The sequence below is a fragment of the Narcine bancroftii genome, chromosome 2 (assembly GCF_036971445.1).
Source record: "Narcine bancroftii isolate sNarBan1 chromosome 2, sNarBan1.hap1, whole genome shotgun sequence".
Taxonomy (NCBI): Eukaryota; Metazoa; Chordata; class Chondrichthyes; order Torpediniformes; family Narcinidae; genus Narcine; species Narcine bancroftii.
Window position 1 is genome coordinate 366508554 of NC_091470.1, and position 23954 is coordinate 366532507.

At 46.3% G+C, this 23954-nt stretch overlaps 1 protein-coding gene across 10 annotated transcripts in view; it reads left to right on the top strand.

Annotated features, from left to right (window-relative positions):
* The window catches only part of LOC138755834 (NIPA-like protein 2), an 86149-nt gene that overhangs the window by 27020 nt on the left and 35175 nt on the right, over positions 1-23954 (top strand). For 6 of the 10 annotated variants that reach the window (XR_011352583.1, XM_069922531.1, XM_069922537.1 and 3 more), the window contains exons 2-4: positions 1409-1477; positions 6765-6920; positions 9139-9310. Coding sequence is in view for 9 of the 10 variants with exons in the window: in XM_069922531.1 (XP_069778632.1) it covers positions 1409-1477; positions 6765-6920; positions 9139-9310 (397 nt within the window). In the remaining variant the exon portion in view is untranslated. The remainder of the gene's footprint in view (positions 1-1408; positions 1478-6764; positions 6921-9138; positions 9311-23954) is intronic. The other 4 variants (XM_069922536.1, XM_069922538.1, XM_069922532.1 and 1 more) reach the window with 3 other exon arrangements.

The window sequence follows — 23954 nt, forward strand, 5'->3', positions numbered from 1 at the left end:
CTCTCTGTCACTCCCTGACATTCCAACCTCCCTCTCCGTCACTCTCAGAACCTCCAACCACCCTCTCCTTCACTCTCAGAACCTCTGTCCTCCCTCCATCACTCCTGGGCATACTTTCCTTCCTCTCCATCACCCCCGGACACTCTATCCTTCCTCTCTGTCACTCCCGGACCATCCTACCTCTCTGTCACCCCTGGAAACACTGACCTCCCTCTCTGTCTCTCCTGGACATGCTGGCCTCCCCCTCCCCCCCTCTGTCACTCCCACACTCTCCGTTCTCCCTCACCGTCACTCCTGGACCCTCCGACATCCCTCCAGGTCACTCCTGGAGACTCCGTCCACCCTCTCCGTCCCTCCCAGAACCTCCGACCTCCCTCTCCATTACCTTGGTTGCCTGTGTTTGCTTATTCCTTATAAAGGGCCCTGGCTCGAAATGTTGGATCCCCTTTACTTCCTGTGGATGCTGCATGACCTGCTGAGTTTCTCCTGCACGGCTGAAAAGACCGGCTGAGCTCCTTCAGCATTTCGGTGTGTTTACTCCAATCATAGTATCTGCAGCCTATCGTGAGCCACTCAGTTCAGTTGATCCACTGTGATCTCTTCAAGGGATGCCTGCCCTGAAGAAGTTCTCCAAAGAGAGTTCTGTCTCTCACTACTCCCCATCTGCACTGCCTGCTGCTCTCACCCAGACTTGCTTCCACAGCTACGTGTCCTTCCTGGCTACTTGCCTTCGCCGCCACCTGGTGTCTGTGGATTCCAGCTCCGGTTCCAGGCCTCCCAGTTTGGCCCCCACCAGAGCACCCTTTGTTGGTCTAGATTCCTCCCCTATTGTTTGAATTTTGAGACATTCTGATATATCCTGCTTCTGCCTTTTTCTGATTTTCCCTTGAAGGCCTCAGGCCCGAAATATCGACAACATATCTGTGGTGTATATGTGACTCTCAACGGGTAGTTGGGCCGTCCCCCACTGGCGATTCGCTCCCTGGTAACTCCTCCCCTTGTGACCCTGGAATAAAGGTCGTCCTCAGTCGAGCACTTGGAATTGGGCCAGCTCCAGGTGTAATAAAGCCTATGGTTCCTCAATCTATGGCTTTGAAGTCATGACAGATCCGATTAATACCTTTGTCTCTGATAGATGGTGTGAAGTCATGCTGAGTTCCTCCAGCATTTTGGTGCGTTTATCACAATCACAGCATCTGCAGCCGATCGTGCGTCCCTTGACCCCAGCATCTGCTACCGTTCTTGCCTAATCCATGTTCACACAAAATTCTGTGTCTGCAGTTTTTACACTGATTAACGAACCAGACTTGACAAGACTCGATGTACGAAGGAATATTTTGTTGAACTGACTATTGCCTGGTTGGACATTCAGTTCACAAGTCCTGATTTGTTTTTCTCTTTTCTCTAGATGTACCTTATGGGAACAATCTTAGCAATAACTGGAAATATCCTCATCAGTATATCTCTGAATATCCAGGTACTGTAACACTCTCTGCCTTGGAATTACTTTGATATTATTGACCTGAATTTTGTCCTCTCTTCGCTGTGAGCCCTCCTTCCTCAGAGGGGCCTTTAAAAATTAGAGGAGCTTCCTTTTATAAGTGAGCGAACTCTATCCCACCCATCTTTCATTGGGCCCAACTCCCAGCCAATTGGAAAGAGCACAGTTAGTTCACTAACCAATTGGATTAAACTTGAACAATCAAACGATTGCTCCCTCCCAGCCCAACCTTTTACTCATGTTTCAGGATCCAACAGATAAAAGTGTTCAGAGAAACTGTAAGGCCATAATTTTAATTGTTTTGTTGCTGTGGAGATGAATGCCCAGCGGTAGATGTGGTGTTTAAGGATTTTAGTAAATCATTTGTCAGGGTGCCCCATGGGCTACTCATTCAGAAAGTCATGAGGCAGGGGATCCACGGGACCTTGGCTGGGTGGATTCAGAAAGCTGAGGGTAGTAGTAGATGGACTGTATTCTGCCTGGAGGGCAGTGACCAGTTGAGCTCCACAGGGATCCACTCTGGAACCCCTGCTCTTTGTGATTTCAGCAAATGGCCTGGACGAAGAAGGAAGGACGTTTGCAGATGACATAGAGGTGTTGCGGATGGTGTAGAAGGCATCAACAGGATATAGGCAGGATGCAGAATTGGGCGGAGAAGTGGCAGATGGAGTAAAATGTCAAATGCGTTTCTGCTTTCAACACTGCCCCTGGCATCCTATTGCACTCCTGCATTTAAAAACAACATGCCAAGTACCTTGCACACTTCCTTTCAACTTTCCCCTCTCTCATCTTAAACACAAGCCCCCTAGTGTTTAACATTTTGCTTTGGGCAAATCTCTTTCAAACCCTTGGGCATCCAGAAAGTCTTTGCTTTGGTTGCTGAGTCACCCATGTGTGTTTTTCTGATCCTGCAGTGAGAGCTATCATAGAACAAAACATTCCAGCACAGTATAGGCCTTTCAGCCCATGATGTTGTAAACCTACTCCACAACAATCTAACCCCTCCCGACCTCACACCCATAACCCTCTAGTTTTCTTACATCCATGTGCCTACCTGAGAGTCTTTTGAATGTCCGTATTGTACCAGCCTGGTACCAACAAGAAGAGCCTGACAGCTGTTGGAAAGAAACTGTTCTTGAACCAAGAGATGCTGGACTTCAGGACTTATATACCTTCTGCCTGAATAGGCGCCACGGTTAGCGTAACGCTATAACAGCTCTGGCGACCCAGGTCCGAATTCAGTGCTGTCTGTAAGGAGTTTGCACATTCTCCCCAAGCCCTCGTGGGTTTCCTCCAGCTGCTCTCATTTTTACATTCCAAAGGTGTACAAGTTTAGTGGGTGATTGGGTGTAACTGGGTGGCGTGGGAAGGGCCTGTTACCTGTGCTGTGTTTCTAAATTAAAGTGCGAGGTTCCATTCTGAGCAGAACGTCCTTCGCTTCATATTCAGACAGTGATGGATTGTAACTATGCAGCATTCCCCCTCCCACGTAAATGTCTATGCTCCACATTGCTTTCTGCCCACATCGAGCCCTCAGTTCCCAGGACACTGAGCTTCAGAATTCCTGATCACATTTACAGAGCTCGCGGTGACCTCAGCTGACACCAAAATCCTCCCTTGCTTCTTCCAAGCTGGCTGACTGTGAAAGTGGCTTTTGTACATGTCATGAAGTCACTTTGAAAAGCGCTCACAATTGCAATGTAGCAACCTCGCACAAAGAGTGACCTTTGATGTTCAGTAAAAGCACAAAACTGGAGAATCTCAGCAAGTCAAATGGTGTCAACATTTCAGGCTTAAGCCATTCTTCAAGATAAGTGCCCGAACATTGATGAAAGACTCAAGCTTGAAACATTGGTTATGTTAAGTCAAGCTTATTGCCATCTGATTGTACAAAAACAACCCAGTGAAACAGCTTTCTCTGGTCCTCGATGCAAAGCACACAGACACGCAACCAGACATAACACACATACAGACAAATACCTGTAATACCTATGAAGAACAAGTGTTCATATATACAAATAAATATATTTTCATGACTAAGAGTCTTGGAGGGTCAGTGCGAGCGGTTCCTTTGGTCATTCAGTGTTCTAACTGCTCGTGGAAAGAAGCTGTTCCTCAGCCTGTTGGTGTTGGCTCTGATCCTCCTTTCTTCCCCGATGGGAGCAGCTGAAAGATGCTGTGTGCAGGGTGGAAGGGGTCCTCAATGATTTTACTTACCCTCTTCAGACAACGATCCCAACAGATCACGTTAATTGGGGGGGATGGCGGGACAGATATTACTGTGATCCTCTCTGCCACTCTTACGGTCCTGTGGATTGACCTCTGATCCATTTCTCTGCAGCAACAATACCACATGGTGATGCAGCCGGCCAGGATGTTCTTGATAAAGCTCCTATAGAAGGTTGACATGATAGTAGCCTTGCCCACTTCAGTCTTCTCAGGAAGTGCAGTCGCTGTTGCGCCTTCCTGACAAGTGAGGGGGTATTGAGTGTCCACGATAGGTCACTAGTTAAGTGAACTCCAAGGAACTAGGTGCTCTTCACTCTCTACTACAGAGTTGTTGATGTGTAGTGGAGGGTGGTCGTTCCTGGTTCTCCTAAAGACCTGATCATCTCCTTTGTCTTGTCCATGTTGAGACAGGTGGTTATTCTCGTACCATTTCACGAGTCCTTCCAGCTCTTCTCTGTCGTGCGACTCGTCGTTGTTACCGATGAGGCCGACAACTGTCATGTCATCTGCAAACTTGATGACTCTGTTTGAGCTGGATCTGTTGTAGTTGTGGGTCAGTAGAGTGAACAGGAGTGGGCTGAGCACACAGCCCAGAGGTGTGCCAGTGCTCAGCATGATAGTGCTTGATGTAAGGGGCACAGGGCAATGCTTATGAGCTAAAGGCAATTTCTTGTACTGTAACTTTTCTGTTGTTTTACATGATAATAAATGATAAAATGGTATCTGCTCTGATTTTACTCAATGGGCTGAATGGCCTATTTCTGTTCCTTGGTCTTGTGGTCTTACGGAGATGTTATTATTTTCTTGGGAGGGATGAGATTGAGCCTGTGCTCTGTCGTGAGGCCACGGTTAAACCATTAAAGTGAATAAGCAGGCAGAGTGAGATTCTGTCCACTCCACTTGCTGAGGTCTTCTCGCGTTACAGGATTACTTCTCTTGAGCACAAGGTCATCCAAGCGTACATGATTTTCCTTCCTCCTTTCTGGTGAAAGGTCCTACCTTCCTTGATTGCCTATTTAAATAGGCAACCAACAGGCACTGTGGCAGAGAGAGTGGAGAAGCACCACATTCCTTGATGTTCACTTAACTAGAGACCTACTGTGCTCACCAACTCACTTGTCAGGAAGGTGCAACAGGGTCTGCACTTCCTGAGAAGACTGGCCACTGGCCACCATTATGCCAACTTTTTATAGGAGCTCTATCAAGAGCGTCCCGCATCACTGTGTGGGGCAGTTGCTGCAGAGAAATGGATTGGAAGTCAATCAACAAGACCATTAGAGTGGCAGAGAGGATCACTGGAGTCTCCCTCCCCCCATCGACGTGATCTACTGGGATCGTTATCTGAAGAGGATGTGGAAAATCATTGAGGACCCCTTCCACTCTGTACACAGCATCTTTCAGCTGCTCCCTTTGGGAAAGGGAATCAGGAGGATCAGAGCCAACACCACCAGGCTGACTAGTCAGCATGGTTTTGTATGTGGTAGATCATGTCTAACAAATCTTATAGAGTTTTTCGAGGAGGTTACTAAAAAGGTTGATGATGGGAAGGGAGTGGATGTTGTCTATTTGGACTTCAGTCAGGCTTTTGATAAGGTTCCCCATAAGAGGTTAGTAAGGAAGATGGAAGCATTGGGTATTAATGATGCTGAACGAGCAAAGGAACTGCTCACACTAACCATCTGAGACTCTCATTTGTACAAAACAATGTTTATTTATAGATAAAATACTTGTCCTGCAGATGTATTATTTCTCAGTATGTGGTTGTGTGTCACGTGTTTTGCACCGAGGACTGGAGAACGCGGTTTTGTCGGGTTGTACTTCTACAGTCAGATGACAATAGACTTGACTTAAATGTCTTTAAGCAGCTGAAAGAGGCTGTGTGCGGGGTAGAAAAGATCATCAATAATTTTGTGCATACATAATGATGTGCAATCATGGGAGTGTATGGACATGACACAAAGGGCGCAAAGAGACTTTGAATGGCTTTATTTTTGTAAATAATTTACAGTGATCTATTTTTGGAATAAAAAACCTCTTTGCAGAATGCAGATTTGCCAAGAGTGTGCGGGAAGGAAGGTGATGGTGTAAATTGAAAATGCATGTTTGGTGATGGAAATGTAAGGACACAAAACTAAAAGTCAGAAGAGACTTAGGTTTTCTTTTTGTAAATAATTTATTGCGAATAAAGCCAATTTTTGGAAAAATAAGAGAGCTTATCACGCAAATTAGAAAATAAATGTAACAAAAGTTCCAAACTGGAATGTATAAATATGACACTTGGAATATGAAAAGATTTTGCATGGTTTTAAACATTAAACATTAAAACATTACAGCCATGAACAGGCCCTTCGGCCCTCCATATTGTGCCGAACCATATAAAAGTGCTATACCCTTCCTACCCTATAACCCTCTATTACCCTGTACATAATGTTATTGTGAACATGGAACACGACAGCACTGTGCAGCCTTTCAGCCTTCAATGTTGTGCTGACCTATATTTATTCCTGCCAAAAATCACTAAACCCTCCCTACCCCATAACCCTCTCTTTTTCATCCATCCATGTGCCTGTCCAAGAGCCTCCTCTCCTCCTCTTCCCCTTCCTCCCTCCTCTCCACCCCTTCCCCTTCCTCCCTCCTCTCCTCCCCTTCCCCTTCCTCCCTCCTCTCCTCCTCCTCCCTTTCCTCCCTCCTCTCCTCCCCTTCCCCTCCTCCTCCTCTCCTCCTCTCCTCCCCTTCCTCCCTCCTCTCCTCCCCCTTCCTTCCTTCCTCCCTCCTCTCCTCCCCCTTCCCCTTCCTCATCCTCTCCTCCCCTTCTCCCTGTTAGGGCTGAACTGGCCTGTTTCTGTGTGGTAAATAGTTATATGGTTATATTCCAAAAGGTTTCTATAGATACATTAACAGTAATAGTGAGGGATAAAATTGAGCCCCTTGAAGATTGGGGTTGGGTGGGGAGGGGGGGGTGGGTTGGGTCTGTAAGAAGCCAGAGGAGATGGGTGAAATTTTAAATGATTTTTTTTCTTCTGTATTCACTAAGGAAAAGAATATTGAGCCCGATGAAGAGAAGAAATATGGTCAGGAGCTCATGGATAATATAAGGAATAATGAGGAGGTAGTGTTGGTTATATTGAAAAAGATCAAGGTGGATAAATCACCAGATCCTGACAAAATATTCCCTAGGACCCTGAGGGAGGTTAGTGAACTAATAGTGGAGGCATTTACAGAAATATTTAAAATGTCACTGGCCACGGGGGAAGTGCTGGAAGAATGGAGGGTGACTCATGTTGTTTCACTGTTCAAAAAAGGATCCAAAAGTAGACCTAGTAATATAGGCCTGTAAATTTGACGTCGGTGGTGGATAAATTAATGGAAAGTGTTCTTCGAGATGGTATATTTAGAAAGACTGGGATTGATTCGGAGTAGTCAGCATGGTTTTGTATGTGGTAGATCATATCTAACAAATCTTATAGAGTTTTTCGAAGAGGTTACTAAAAAGGTTGATGATGGGAAGGCAGTGGATGTTGTCTATTTGGACTTTAGTCAGGCTTTTGATAAGGTTCCCCATAAGAGGTTAGTAAGGAAGATGGAAGCATTGGGTATTAATGATGAAGAAGTGAGATGGATTCAACAATGGTTGATGAGAGATGCCAGAGAGTAGTGGTGGAAAATTATTTGTCGAATTGGAAGCCAGTGTCGAGTGGAGTGCCTCAGGGATCAGTACTGGGTCCACTGTTGTTTGTCATGTATATTAACAATCTAGATGATGGGGTGGCAAATTGAATTAGTAAATTTGCAGATGATACAAAGGTTGGTCATATTGTGGACACTGAGAAAGATTGTCAAAGCTTACAGGGTGATATAAGACAGTTAGAAGAGTGGGCTGATTGATGGCAGATGGAGTTTAATACTGATAAATGTGAGGTGCTACATTTTGGTAGAACAAATCAAAACAGGTCCTACACGTTAAATGGTGGACAATTGAGGAGTGCAGTGGAACAAAGGGATTTAGGAATTCTGGTACATAATTCTCTGAAAATTGAATCACATGTGGATAGGGTGGTGAAGGAAGCATTTAGTATGTTGGCTTTCATAAAACACAGGAGTTGGGAGGTTATGTTGAAATTGTATAAGGAATTGGTGAGGTCAAATTTGGAATATTGCGTGCAGTTTTGCTTGTTGAATTACAGGAAGGATATAAACAGTTTACGAGAATGTTGCCGAGGTTTCAAGGGCTGAGTTAGAGGGAAAGGTTGAGCAGGCTGCGACTTTATTCCTTGGAGCATAGAAGGTTAAGGGGTGATTTGATAAAGGTGTTCAAAATTATAAGGGGGATGGATAGAATCAATGTGGAGAGGCTTTTTCCACTGAGAGTTGGGGAGATTCAAACAAGAGGATATGGACTGAGAGCAAAAGGGGAAAAGTTTAGGGAAACATGAGTGGGAATTTCTTCACACAGAGGGTGGTGGGGGTGTAGAATGAACTCTGACAGAGGTGGTAGAAGCGAGATCGATGTTAATATTCAAGGAAAGGTATATGGATGGGAGAGGTGGCGAGGGTTATGGGCCAAATGTGGGTCAATGGGACTAGGTGGGAGAAGATGTTCGGCATAGACCTTTAGGGCCATACTGGCCTATTTCTGTGGTGTAAATGGTTATATGTAAACAAATAAATAAATGTAAACAGACTGTGCAATACAGAGAGAATAAAAAAATTAACTAAGTAAGAGTCGTTAATTGAGTCCCTGATGGAGTTTGTCGTTGAGAAGTCTGATGGCGAACGTTTAGTGGGTAGGGAGGGGGTTGGGAAGGAAGGAGGGAAGGGAGGGGGGAAAAAAGACACTGTGTATATTCAAGAGGGAAATGTATATGTGTATTTTGGTTAATATGGTTCATAGTGTGAAAAATAAAAAATTTTAATAAAAAAGAGAAGTCTGATGGTGGAGGTGGAGCAGGTGTTCCTGAACTTGGTGGTGCGAGTCTTGTGGCACCAACACCTCTTTCCTGATGGCAGCAGCGAGAATAGAGCGTGTGCTGGGTGGTGTGTATCATTCATGATTGATGCTGCTCTCCAACGGCAGCGTTCCCTGTAGATGTTCTCGATGGTGGTGAAGGTTTTGCCCGTGATGTCCTAGGCTGGGTCCATTACCTTTGGCATGGCTTTACGTTCATGGGTGTCCCTATGCAACCATTCAGCACATTTTCACCACTCTTTGCCAGGGTTTCCGATGTCAGGCCAAACCTCTGCAAACTCCTGAGGAAGTAGATCATTAGCTTAATGGTTAAAATGCTTGTTTTTATTTATCTATAAAGTATTTATTGAATGTTTGCTGACAAGAATTGTTTGTAGCCTTATTAACATTATCGATATGTTTTCTAGTTAGTAAAGCTGCCCTTTTGTTTCCTCTGTCACAGAAATATACACATGTCCGATTATTATATCGAGCAAGTCTAACACCATATTACAAGAGCAAGCTGTGGTGGTGTGGAATCTTTCTGATGGGACTGGGTGAGCTGGGAAACTTTGCTGCCTATGGTTTTGCCCCAGCAACCCTTGTTGCCCCTTTGGGGTGTGTGTCTGTTATTGGTAAGCACGACCTTCATCTTAACACAACGAGTTGGGAACAACCTCGTCCCACCATTGCACCCTCTCGAGGGCTATGTTGGGGTGTTTTGGCATCTGGGGGTTGTCCCATAAAGAGTGGGTTGGGGAGGTAGAAGGGAACTGTTCCTGATATGTTTGAAGATCAGAGGGGATGGGTTTAAAGTTTGGGGGTAGAAGGGGGGAGCGTTCCTTTTCACTCACTGTTGGGGCGAGGGTGGGCGGGGGAGAGAAGGGTTCGCAAGCCCCTCAATAAGGAATTAACTGGGCATGAAAGAATAATTTGGGGAAAGAACAGGGGAGTGGAACTGGTGGGTGCCTCCAACAGGCTACCAGGGGTTAGAGATGGAGGCAGACACGACAGCAGCGAGACATGGAGGTAGTCCGCATGAATGTCGCAGGCAATGGAGGGCTATGGATCGGGGGCAGGTAAAAGAGATTCATTTTAATTTAGTGCGCTGCACAGAAGTGCTGGAGAAACCCAGCAGGTCACTCAGCGTCTATAGGAAGTGAAAAGTCGTCGTTGTTTCAGGGCGGTGCCCTTCATCAGAACACTTCTTCTGGACGCTGCGTGGCCTGCTGAGTTTCTCCAGCATGTTCACGCATTGCAATCGACCCCAGCCCAGCATCTATAGGGTGGCTTGTTCCCTAGTCTAATTTGATGTCCCGTTTGGCGCTGATATCATGGATTGAAAGGCTTGTTTCCCATGCTGTACAGTGCTGCTCCTGTGCTGGCATGTTCTGTGTTGTTCCACTAAGCGCTGGTATAGGTTCGACAGGCCAAGTAACCTCACAAAAGTGTTACAGCATGGAAGAAGGACATTGAGCCCATCGAGTCTGTACTGGCACATCTGCATTCACTCGACTCTGCACTGGTCTGTGACTCATTTAAGGACTTGTGCACTTTATTGATTTTTTAAAAATCTTTCGGTATTGCAGTTTGTTTACTTTTGCTATCTGTTTAAATTCTTTATTTGTTTACATGTATACACTATGTAGTTTATTTTTGCACCACCAGTAAGGGGGAATTCTGCCGCACCTGCAGGAAAAAGGTATCTCAGAGTTGTATGTGTGTACTCCGACAATAAATCGGAAATCTGAATCTGAAGAGCAGGGACAGAGGTTTGTGAATCGTGGATTCATGAAGTTTCTCCACATCTCTGACCCAAGTTGTCTGCCACCTAATCTTTCTTTTTAAAATATTTTTATTGCGTTTAACATAACCTTCTATATTTTTTTTTCTTTGGCTTGGCTTCGCGGACGAAGATTTATGGAGGGGGTAAAAAGTCCACGTCAGCTGCAGGCTCGTTTGTGGCTGACCAGTCCGATGCGGGACAGGCAGACACGATTGCAGCGGTTGCAAGGGAAAATTGGTTGGTTGGGGTTGGGTGTTGGGTTTTTCCTCCTTTGCCTTTTGTCAGTGAGGTGGGCTCTGCGGTCTTCTTCAAAGGAGGCTGCTGCCCGCCAAACTGTGAGGCGCCAAGATGCACGGTTTGAGGCGTTATCAGCCCACTGGCGGTGGTCAATGTGGCAGGCACCAAGAGATTTCTTTAGGCAGTCCTTGTACCTTTTCTTTGGTGCACCTCTGTCACGGTGGCCAGTGGAGAGCTCGCCATATAATACGATCTTGGGAAGGCGATGGTCCTCCATTCTGGAGACGTGACCCATCCAGCGCAGCTGGATCTTCAGCAGCGTGGACTCGATGCTGTCGACCTCTGCCATCTCGAGTACCTCGACGTTAGGGGTGTGAGCGCTCCAATGGATGTTGAGGATGGAGCGGAGACAACGCTGGTGGAAGCGTTCTAGGAGCCGTAGGTGGTGCCGGTAGAGGACCCATGATTCGGAGCCGAACAGGAGTGTGGGTATGACAACGGCTCTGTATACGCTTATCTTTGTGAGGTTTTTCAGTTGGTTGTTTTTCCAGACTCTTTTGTGTAGTCTTCCAAAGGCGCTATTTGCCTTGGCGAGTCTGTTGTCTATCTCGTTGTCGATCCTTGCATGCTCCAAGAAAAGTGTAGAGAACAAAACAAAGGACTCTACATCACCTTTGTTGACCTCACCAAAGCCTTCGACACCGTGAGCAGGAAAGGGCTTTGGCAAATACTAGAGCGCATCGGATGTCCCCCAAAGTTCCTCAACATGATTATCCAACTGCACGAAAACCAACAAGGTCGGGTCAGATACAGCAATGAGCTCTCTGAACCCTTCTCCATTAACAATGGCGTGAAGCAAGGCTGTGTTCTCGCACCAACCCTCTTTTCAATCTTCTTCAGCATGATGCTGAACCAAGCCATGAAAGACCCCAACAATGAAGACGCTGTTTACATCCGGTACCGCACGGATGGCAGTCTCTTCAATCTGAGGCGCCTGCAAGCTCACACCAAGACACAAGAGAAACTTGTCCGTGAACTACTCTTTGCAGACGATGCCGCTTTAGTTGCCCATTCAGAGCCAGCTCTTCAGCGCTTGACGTCCTGCTTTGCGGAAACTGCCAAAATGTTTGGCCTGGAAGTCAGCCTGAAGAAAACTGAGGTCCTCCATCAGCCAGCTCCCCACCATGACTACCAGCCCCCCCACATCTCCATCGGGCACACAAAACTCAAAACGGTCAACTCAAAACGGTCAACCTTCTATATACAAAATATTAAAAACCCATCCCTGATTCTTAATGTGATTATCTGTTAAAATAATTGTAGATATAAATCAATTAAATACTATTATAACAAATCACATTACATCTTAATAAGATCTAAACCCTAACCCTAACCCTAATGTGCGGTTTAAAAACTCATGACCAAACTGAAGATCTAAAAAAAAGAGGATATTATACAGGATAATTATAATTAAACCAACAAATCAACTTATCTAAATGAGAAAAAAACCTAAAACTTAAACTTATCTACCTCAAGGTTACAAAACAAAGATGGATCAGGTTGTGACCTCTAGAAGATGGACGGATCAGCCCGAGAGCACCCAAATCCTCTAAAACTGGCAATTATGATAATATAACCATATAACATATCTTGGTCCCTCTAGTCTGTACCGATTTAAGTGATCTCCTCTAGTCCCACCTACCTGCTCCCTGCCCATAACCCTCAAATCCCCTCACATCTATGCACTTATCCAATTTTTCCTTAAATGACAAAATTGACCCTGCTGCAACCACCTCTTCCGGAAGGTCATTCCACTCAGCCACCACTCTCTGAATGAAGAAGTTCCCTCTCAAATTACTTCTAAACTTTTGCCCCCTAACCCTTAATTCATGATCCCTCGTTCCAATCTCATCTACCCGCAAGGGGAAGAGCCTATTCACATCTACACTATGCACCCTCATCATTTTAAATACCGCTATCAAATCCCCCCTCAACCTTCTACGCTCCAATGAATAAAGGCCTAGTCTAATCAATCTTTCTTTTAATTTTAGATACTGTAATCCCGACAACATTTTAGTAAATCTTCTCTGCACCCTCTCTATCTTATTGATATCCTTCCTATAATTTGGTGACCAGAACTACACACAGTATTCCAAATTTGGCCTCACCAATGCCTTGAACAATCTCAACATCACCTCCCAACACCTGTATTCTATGCTATGATTTATAAAGGCCAGCATACCAAAAGCCTTCTTCACCACAAGATTCAACCTTCAGGGAACAATAAACCATTATTCACAAATCTTTCTGCTCTACTCCATTCCTCAATGCCCTCCCATTTACTACGCATGTCCTGTTTTGATTTTCCTTCCAAAATGAAACACTTCACACTTCTCAGCATTAAACTCCATCTGCCATCTTTCAGCCCACTCTTCTCAGCAGTCCAAATCCTTGCAATCTTTGAAAACCTTCTTCATTATCCACGATTCCACCTATTTTAGTATTAATCCAATTTATCACCCCATTATCTAGATCATTAATATAAATGACAAACAACATAGGACCCAACACCAATCCCTGAGGCACACTGCTTGTCACTGGCTTCCATCCTGACAGATAGTTATCCACCATGACTCTCTGGCATCTATCTTCTAGTGACGGTTGAACCCATCTGACTATCTCAACATTAACTCCTAGCGCCTGAATCTTCCTTTCCAATCTTCCATGTGGAACCTTATCGAAGGCCATATAGACTACATCTACTACTCTACCCTCATCAACATTCCTAGTGACCGCCTCAAAAAATTCAACAAGATTTAACAAACCTGACCTTTCCCATATAAACCCATGTTGGGTATCCCTGATCAGTCCCTGCCCCTCTAGATATTTATACATATTATCTCTAAGTATACAAAGCCCCAGCTCTGTCAACTTTGCTTCATGTGATATGTTCTCCAATCCAGGTAAATCTCCTCTGCACCCCCTCCAAAGCTTCCTTCCTGTGACCAGAACTGACGCAAGAACTGCTTGGCCATTGTTGGATTGTGTTTTAATGGATCTTGCTCTGCATCTGCTGGCGTTTCAGATATTTAGAGTTGATAAAAGGAACAGGATCATGTCACCTCCTTCCATCCCTCACTTGCATCTTCCTGCACTAAACACATGCAAACCGTCACCCAAGCGCAGTGAGAGGCTAACAAAGAGGTTGGAAGGTCGAATGTGAAGACAGAGTCATAGCAGGATTCTTAACAGTGCAGAAGAACAGATGGATCTTGGGGTCCAAATCCACAAAGATTACTGCATAGGTTGATAGGGTGATTAAGAAGGCTTTTGGGATGCTGACCTTCATTAGTCAAGGGATTGAGTTCATGAGTTGGGAGATAATGTTGCAGCTCTAGAAAACTCCGGTTCAGTTCTGGTCGCCTCATTACAGGAAGGATGTGGAAGCTATGGAGAGGGTGCAGATGAGATTCACCAGGATGTTGCCTGGAATGGAGAACGTGCCTTATGAGGCAATGTTAATAGAGCTGGGGGTTTTCTCTTTATGAAAGGTGACTTAATAGAGGTCTACAAAATTATGAGATGCATAGCTAGGGTGGACAGCTAGCACATTATTCCTGGGGCGACAGTAGCAAATACCAGAGGATATTTGTCTCATGTGAAGGGAGTAAAGTTTAGGGGAGATGTCAGGGGTACATTTATTTTACACATAGTCGTGGGAGCCGTAAATGCACTGGTATGGGTGGTGGAGGCAGATGGAACAATGGGGGCATTTAAGAGACTCTTAGACAAGCACATTGGTGCAAGAAAAATAGAGAGTTATGTGGGTGAGATAGGGCATGTCTAGATTGTTGAGTAGGTTGGTACAACATTGTGGGCCAAAGGGCCTGTAATATGCTGAAATGTTCTAAGAAGACTGCAGGTGCTGGTGGACTAGTACAACACTCTGAAGTGCTGGGAGAATTCAGGAAGACAGGCTGCATCTAGGCAATTTAGGTCCGAGCCCTTTGTCACGCAGTGAGGTGGCAGGACATTTAATGTTACAGCTCCGGTGAAGTTACAACACTGAGTAGGCTGTGGAAACCCAGGGAACGCTGGACTCTGCTTTCATGGCTGTGGGAACCCAGGGAATGCTGGACTCCACTTTCATGGCTGTGGGAATCCAGGGAACCCTGGACTCCACTTTCATGGCTGTGGGAACCCAGGGAATGCTGGACTCCACTTTCATGGCTGTGGGAACCCAGGGAACCCTGGACTCCACTTTTATGGCTGTGGGAATCCAGGGAACCCTGGACTCCACTTTCATGGCTGTGGGAACCCAGGGAACCCTGGACTCCACTTTTATGGCTGTGGGAACCCAGGGAACCCTGGACTCCACTTTCATGGCTGTGGGAACCCAGGGAACCCTGGACTCCACTTTCATGGCTGTGGGAACCCAGGGAACGCAGGACTCCACTTTCATGGCTGTGGGAACCCAGGGAACCCTGGACTCCACTTTCATGGCTGTGGAATCCCAGGGAACCCTGGACTCCACTTTCATGGCTGTGGGAACCTAGGGAACCCTGGACTCCACTTTCATGGCTGTGGGAACCCAGAGAACGCAGGACTCCACTTTCATGGCTGTGGGAACCCAGGGAACGCAGGACTCCACTTTCATGGCTGTGGGAACCCAGGGAATGCTGGACTCTGCTTTCATCTAGGATTAAACTGATATTGATCAGGTGGATTGCTTGTGAAGGTTACCCTTCTGAATGGTAATGATCCTAAATGCCAGCCAAAATTAAATTGGAAAGCTCATTCTTCTGATAGGTTGCCATGGTGACAATGAATTTAGAAGATGAAGCCAGTATTTATTCAACTTTAACTCACCGTTTGCTCCCAAACCTCTGCTGTATTTTTAATATTAAATGTTATTTTTAGGTTTGTAATTATCAAGACGGGTGGAATTAAGTTATAAGCAGGGACTAGATAGTCTTGGACCTTTCTCCCTGGATTTAGGAGGCTGAGGGAGGACCTGAGTGAGTGGCCCGGTTAGCATAGCAGATAGCTCAATGCTGTTACAGCGCCGGCGATCCAGGTTCAAATCGGGCACTATCTGCAAGGAGTTTGTACATTCTCCCCGTATCTCTGTGGGTTTCCTCCAAGTGATCTGGTTTACTCCCACCGTTCAAAACATACGGGGTTTGTGGGTTAATTGGGTGTAATTGGAAAGCACAGGCTTGTGGGCCGAAAGGACCTGTTACTGTCAAGGTGTGTATGTTTAAAAAAAGATTAAAGTACTGTATAGATGTTTATAAAATCATGAGGGGGCAGAGGTGAGGTAAGTAGTCATTGACTTTTCCCCAGGCAGAGGTATCTCAAACTCGAGGGTAGAGATTTGAAGTGAGAGGGAAAAGATTTAAAAGGGACCTGGGGTGGGGTGGGAGAGATATGGAGTGAGCTGCAGGAGGTAGTTAGTGGTAGAGGTAGGGACAATCACAGAATTTAAAAGACCTTAAGATGTAAGAGCAGAATTTGGCCATTGAGTCTGCAGTTCTGGTCACTGAATTATAGGAAGGACATCAACAAGGTAGAGAGAGAACAGATTACGAAAATGTTACCTAGGTTTCAGAATCTAGATTACAAAGGAAGATTGAGCAAATTATGTCTTTATTGCTTGGAGCATAGAAGGTTGAGAGGGGATTTGATAGAGGTATTTAAGATTATGAGGGGGATAGATAGAGTTGATGTGGATCGGCTTTTTCCATTGAGAATAGAAGAGATTGAAACAAGAGATCATGAGTTAAGAGTTAAGGGGCAAAAGTTTAGAATTAACCTGAGGAGGAACTTCTTCACTCAGAGAGCGGTGGCTGTGTGGAATGAGCTTCCAGGAGAAGTAGTGGTGGAAGGGTCCATTTTGTCATTTAAGGAAAAATTGGATAAGTATATGGATGGGAGGGGAATGGAAGGTTATGGGCAGGGTGCAGGTAGGTGGGACTAGAGGAGAGGACTTGGTTCGGTGTGGACTAGAAGGGCCGAAGTGGCCTGTTTCCATGCTGGAATTGTTATATGGTTACAATTTGAATCATGGCTGATATATTTTCCCTGCCTTCACCCCATGACCTTTACTAATCAAGATCCTGTCATCCTTTGCTCTAAATAGACTTGGCCTCCACAGCCAACTATGGCAATGACATTTAGACACATACGTGAACAGGAAATGTTTCGAGGGGAATGAGCCAAATGCAGGCAAATGGCAGGAAACACAAAAGTCTGCAGATGGTGTGATTGTAGTAAAAGCACAGAAATGCTGGAGGAACTCAGCCGGAGATAAAGATATAGAACTGACGTTTCGGGCCTGAGCACTTTGTCAGGTATGAGCGAAAAGCAGGCAGGCATCTGAATAAAAAGATTGGGGAGAGGAAAGAAAGGGCAAGGTGAGGTGCACAGACCAACAGTAGTAATTGGACATAGATCGGACAGGAGAGGAAAGGTGAGAATTGATCGTGGGAAGGAGGTGGCTCTGAAAATGCAGAGCTTGAGGAAAGGAGACGGGGATAGTCGAAGGGGAGATACTGGATGTGTGTGTGTGTGTGTGTGTGTGTGTGTGTGTGTGTGTGTGTGTGTGTGTGTGTGTGTGTGTGTGTGTGTGTGTGTGTGTGTGTGTGTGTGTGTGTGTGTGTGTGTGTGTGTGTGTGAGTGTGTGTTTGGAGGCGTGGGGGAAGTGCCTAGATGGAGGAAGAGGTATTGTTCCTCCAATTTGTGGGTGGTCTCAGTCTGGCACTGTGTGAGACCATGGACCCATGGACAGACATGTTGGCAAGGGAATGGGATGGGGAATTGAAATGGGTGGTCACTGGGAGATCTACGCTATTCCACCAGAAATAAAGTGCTCAACGACGCGATCTCCCAGTCTTCATCCGATGTAGAGGAGTCCACAATGGGAGCACCAGATGCAGTGGATGGCCCCTGCAGAATCACACACGAAGTGTTTCTTCACTTGGAAGGACTCTTTGGGGACCTCCCAATGGTGGTGAGGGCGAGGTGTGGGTGCAGATGGAGCATCTCCTGCGGTCACAGGGGTAGGTGCCAAGGGGTCAATTGGTGGGGAGGGAGGAGAGGACAAAGGAGTCATGGAGGTTGTGGTCCCTGCAAAAGGCAGAGAGGGGAGGAGAGGGAAACATGTGTCTGGTGGTGAGATAACATAGTAGGTGGTGCAAATGGCAGTGTTGAATGTGGAGGTTAGTGGGTTGGTAGATGAAGGCAAGTGAAATTCTGTCCTTGTTGCCCATGGGGGCAGAGTGGGCTAATGAAGGATATGCGGGTGAGAGGTGAGTTGATGGTGGAGGAAGGAAAGACAAGTTGTTTGAAGAAGAATTACATCTCTGATGATCTGCCATGGAAGTCCTCGTCCTGGGAGCAGATACGATGGAGAAGGAGGAATTGCAAGGAAGGAATAAAATCCTTACAGGGGACAAGGCGGGAAGAGGTGTCGTCGAGGTGGGTGTGAGAGTTGGTGGGTTTGTAGATAATGTCTGACTAGAGTTTCTTCTCCCGAGATGGAGGCAGAGAGATCAAGAAGGGGGAGAATGTGGCTGGAGATGGACCCAATGAATTTGAGCAAAGTGGATAAACTCGACAAGTTCATCATGGGTGCACGAGGCAGCCGATGTAATTGTCAATGTAGTGGTGGTGGGGGAAGCCTTGCCCGTGTAGCCCTGTAGGATGGATTGCTCCACATGGCCAACAAAAAGGTGCAGGCATAGCTGGGGCCCATGCGGGTACCTATGGCTGCCCCTTTGTCTTGAAGAAAGTGGAATGAGTGAAAGGAAAAGTTATTGAGGGTGAGGACAAGTTCTGCCAGGTGGAGGAGGGTGGTGGTGGAGGGGGACTGGTTGGGTCTGTTGTTGAGGGCTTTGAGGCCTTCGGTATGGGGGGGTGTTGGTTAAGGGGCATACTGAATATGTTGGTGTATTAGACAGAATTTGAAACTTGGAGTCATCTTAAAAGCCAAGTATAAAATCCAAACCTTAATACCCTGTGGTTTAATGTCGCTCCTGGCGATTGAGGACAGCATAAAACATTCACTTAACTCCTACGGTCCAACCACTAAATATTTTTTCTACTGAAGCCGGATTAATAGTAATGTTATATTAAAACAATAAAAATGTATTATAAACCTGTCTAACATACCTTAAAATAACAGCATAGCAAACGAAGCTATCAGTTGCCATTTGCAACAGCTGATGGTCAGTAAACAATCAGTCAGTGTCCCAGGGTCCATTCTGTTAACACTGCCTCGTCAGGCTAATTACAATAAATCTCACAGTGACCAGTTACTGGTATCTTTGCCTAAGTGACATCACTAGTGTTTACATTACACCAGCTAGGAATGTTTGATGTATATGATGGTAGGTAAATGACAGTATTTTGCCGTTACTTGAAATGGCTAAATTTTAAATAACCCAGACTGTGTAGCTTAGAACGTGCAAGCTCCTTGCTGGCAGTGTGGGATTCGAACCCCAGTCCTGATCTCTGGCACTGTAAAGGTATTGTGCTAACTGGTACGTCATCCGTGCCTCCCAGAACCCTCAAGTTCAAGTTTATTGTCACAAGCACTGAGACGTTCCATAAATTTGCTTTGTGGGCAATCAGCTAGTCAACTCATACATAGTACCACAGAAAAACAAGCCACAGCTCATAGTGCAGACCTGCAGAGAGAGAGATTGGTTAGAACAGAGCAAAAGCATCATTTTACCAGTGTGGGGTTCATTCATGAGTCTGATAACAGTAGGAGAGAAGCAGTCCTTTAGTCTGGTGGGGCGTGATCTCACACATGTGAATCTTCTTCCTGACAAGGCGAGTGGGCGAAGAGTGTGTGCCAGGGGATGGAAGAGTGGGGAGGGGGGGGAGGGGTGCGTTTGTGTGCTGGTCTGTGCTTTGTTTGCAAAACCCTCTGCAGTTTCTTAGTCTTGAGAGGAGCAGGTCCCATCCCATGCAGTGGTGTCTGGACAGCATACTCTCAAGAAGTTGTTGAGGTGAATTTCCTCAGGCTTCTGACGAACTCTGTCTCGTGGGAGGCCATCTGATTTCCATCCCTGCGGTCCAGGCCTCCAATCCATCTGTGATCCTTGGCAACACCCAATCACTCCCAACTGCCTCCCCATGGGCAAGATCAAGTTTATTATCATCTGAATCCTGACCACACATACACAGTGCATAATAATCACATATATACATAAAGATATTCAGTAAAACCCCTGGCAAAAAGAATTATGGAAAATAAATGGATAAAAATGTTTAAAATTGGTGTGCCACGCCTTCAGCTCGTCAGTCCATACAACACGCCAACTCAAGCAACTGGAAAATTCACTTATCCGGCATCCACCAATCCCCTTAGGTGCCGATATCAGGGATTTTTACTATAATTTAAAATAAATATATATAAATATTTGGGATGATTTACTCGGTTACAGAATATTTTTAGTTTGTCTCACAGCCTGTGAGGAGAAGCTCTTTCCCAGCCTGGCCATCCTGATTTTAATGCTCCTACATCTGCTTCCTGCTGGTCAAAGATACTGAGTGCTGGATGGAAAAGGGTCCTTGATCATCCTCTAAGCCCTATTTAAGCTATGCTCCTGGTGAATGTCAATCGAGGAAAGGGAGACCTCAGCGATCTTCTTGGCCGTTTTGATGATCCTCTGCATTGACTTTTGGTCCACTGCTTTGCAGTCCCAGGCTTCCCACCATCCAAGCTGAAGACTCTTCCTCGAACCTTGAGTAGGTTGATAAAGGTCAGCTCAACATTGAGGGCCAAAGGTGTTATATTCTTTGAATCCTTAGCTATTCTCTGAATGAGCATTTGGACCTCCTGCACCAACCTTCAACCCATGGAGAAGTGGCAGGTTGTCAGGGAGGGAAGAGTATCCTATCACAGAGCCCAAAGTCAAATAGATGGATGCGAAGAATCCAGCCTACTTCCTGTCCCTTTGGTGTTGGAGATAAGCCCAGTGAACTAAGATCTCAGCGGAAGCTCCATCAGCTGCATTGGGGGCAAACCAAAGAAACAGCAATTTGGAGATCGGTAACTGGAGGAGTTCCAAAGTTCTTCACAACCAATGGGGAAAAAAGCATAATTTTTAATGTCAGAAAGTCAGCATCCACTCTGTGCCCAAGAAATTCCCACAACAGAATAATCTATTGATTGAAAAGTAAATACTGGTCAGGATATGTAGGACGAGATACCTGGGTTTGAAACATTCAAGTTCAAGCTTCTTGTCTCTTTATAACCTGGTACAGTGAGAAGGATTCTTCTCAAGCAATCTAGCAAGTTGACTCTAACATGAATACAGTCATATAAAGTCAAAGTGCAAGAGCACAAGGGTACATAGCAGGGGCAGCATGAGAGTGTTGTCATGGGGTTCATGCAGGAGCCTGATGGCTGTGGGGAGGAAACCTGTTAGTGCATGATTTCATACTCTTGAGCTTTCTCCCTGATACAAGGAATCGTGAAATCTTGCGCATCCATTCTGAGATGTCAGATGGTTTAATCTGATTACACAGTGTCTCTGACAGTGTAACGTTCACTCTGTACTCCACCAGAAGGCCAGTTCTAGAATCAGGGGTGGCCAACCTTTTAATTTTTAACTTCAACCTACAGCGCAGTAACACGCTGTTTTGGCCCACGAGTCCGTGCCACCCAATTAACCTACACCCCCGGTATGTACTTGTGGGCCGAAATGGCCTGTTGCCGTGCTGTAGGTCTAAGGTTGGCCTCCCCTGAGATACTTTGTGCTGGTTAATACAGCAATCAAACTGGCCCAGTGTGAAACTCTCTTGTTTCTATGGATACCTATGTTATAAAATCATTACCGCTGTGCTGGGGTTGGATCGCTGAATAGAATTGCTGATCTGTGTGGCCAGTTGCCAAGAGGAAGTTAATGTCTTCAGATCTCACTGTGTGAAACCAGCTGCACAAGAGACTAGACCGGGAGGGCAGTCACAGAGAGAGGTTGAAGGGGAGGAGGGATTCAAGGAGGGAATTCCAGAGCTTGGGATTAAAGGCAGGACCGCTCATTGTGGAATGATAAAATTCAGTGTTACTGAGAGGCTGGGGTTGGAGACGGACAGGTGATGAGGTGAGTCCATCGAATATAGTACAGCACGGTCTAGGCCCTTCGGTCCATGATGTTGTGCCGACCAATGTAATCCTACTCCACAACAATTTAATCTTGCCCGACCTCATGCCCATAACCCTCCAGTTTTCTGACATCGATGTGTCTGGTCCCTCCACCACCACCCCTGACAATGCATTCCAGGCACCCACCACTCTCTGTGTAAAAACTTACCCCTAAACTTCCCTCCACTCACCTTAACTTGATGTCCTCCAGTCTTTTCTATTTTTGCCCTGGGAAAAAGGTGCTGGCTCTCCACCCAATCTACGCCCCTCATAACCTTATACAGATAGTCCCTGACTTTCAGTTTCCCAACTTATGATTTTTCAGTTATGATCGTTTGAATCCATATTGTACTTCGAATTTTGACTAGGCTACGATGGTCAGTGTCTCCCAACAGCGCTGAATCGGTCCCCACACTGATCCCTCTGCCCTGTATCAGTCCCCACAGCCCATGTTGGTCCCCACACTGATCCCACTGCCCCACTCTCTCCCCACACCCCCATGTTGGTCCCCACACTGATTCCACTGCCTCACTCTCTCCCCACACCCCCATGTTTGTCCCCACACTGATCCCATTGCCCTTTTTCAACAAGATTTTTTGACTGACGATTGGAATGCCAGAATGTAACCCATACCTGTCGTCCTTCGACGCTCCAAAGAGAAAACCCCTTTGCTCGCTCAACTTTGTCTCATAGATAGCCGTAGTATGTGACATGAAAGAAACAGGCCCTTCAGCCCTTCTAGTTTGTGCTGCTCTATTTTTCTTCCTAGCCCCACTAACCTGCGCCCAGAATATATCCCTCCCCACTCCTCCTGTCCATGAATCTGTCCAAATTTTCCTTTAATATCAAAATCAAGCCTGTATTCACCACTTTGTTCCACACTCCCACCACTCTCTGGGTTCCCCCTAAACGAGTCATTCCCAAAGTGGCTGGTGCCCAAGGGGGTGGTGAGGTAAAAGGGGGTGGTCTGAACCTTCGGCCTTGTTGTTATTCACTCTGTTGCAAAGTTTAATGAAGAAGCCAGTGCAGCAATTTTCTGGCATTGCAGTCTCCGGAAGGGCTGGAAGTTGCCACCGCCAGGCTTGGGGTGCCAGTACTGAGCAAATGACGGCAAGGAGGTTTCGCGAGAGCTGGTCTCGGTGGCCGCCCTGTTGCCCTTGGCTTCAGCCTTTTAATAAGTTGAGAGCGAACTGGAGGAGGAGGAGGAAGAGTGGACGGAGCGAGGGAGGAACCAAGCACAGGGGACTCGGGAGGGAAAGGCCTGGGTTGAAAGGGGTGGGTGGCCTAGGAGCCAAGGGGCCGGCACTCCAACAAAGTTTGGGAACCTCTGCCCTAAGCCTTAGTCCTCTAGTTGTTTTATGGAGGTGGTGGAATCGGACACCGTTGCATTTGCCCAGACACGTGAACGGGCAAAGTGTAGATCCTAACGTGGGCAAGTGAGATCAGTGCAGATGGTACAAGTACAAGGTCGGCATGGCCTGATGGGGTGAAGGGCCTCTTTCCGAGCTGTACAATTCCATGACTCCTGATGGGTGTGGAGTAGGATGCCGTCGATTATAGGAAGGAATAGATTTCTAAATCAAAGGTGGATCCCTCATGTGAAACGCTTTATTGTTGGCCGTACTTCAAGATTCAAGATTCAATTTATTGTCATGTAATAGAGACAGAATCTGTTTTCATCTGCCGTAAGGCAGACAGATTTGCTGTCGGCTGGAATTGCCTCGAGCACCTCTTATAGTCAGACAGAAAAGCAAAAAAGAGATCCCCCCCAGAGTCACCACGTGTCTGTGGATACGCCTCCAACATTTCTGCAGCCCCCACAGAGTCCAAACCATCAGCAGTCTGAGCTCCTCCGTCATGATCAAGAAAACCTCAGCGCCCTCGGCACCCTCTTGCATCCCGGTTCTGATACCCCTTCAGCCAGTCTTGACCCGGTCTCCAGTTGTCCTTAGTCCGGTGTGAATCCCTCGGCCACAGTCGCCAGCAGCCCAGCCGTCTGCGTGGGGTCCTCGCCTTCAGTCACCAACACACCTGTGTGTTCTTCCGCCGCAGAGGCCCTCACTGGTCCACCGCCATGGTTATCGTCCTGTGGGTCATT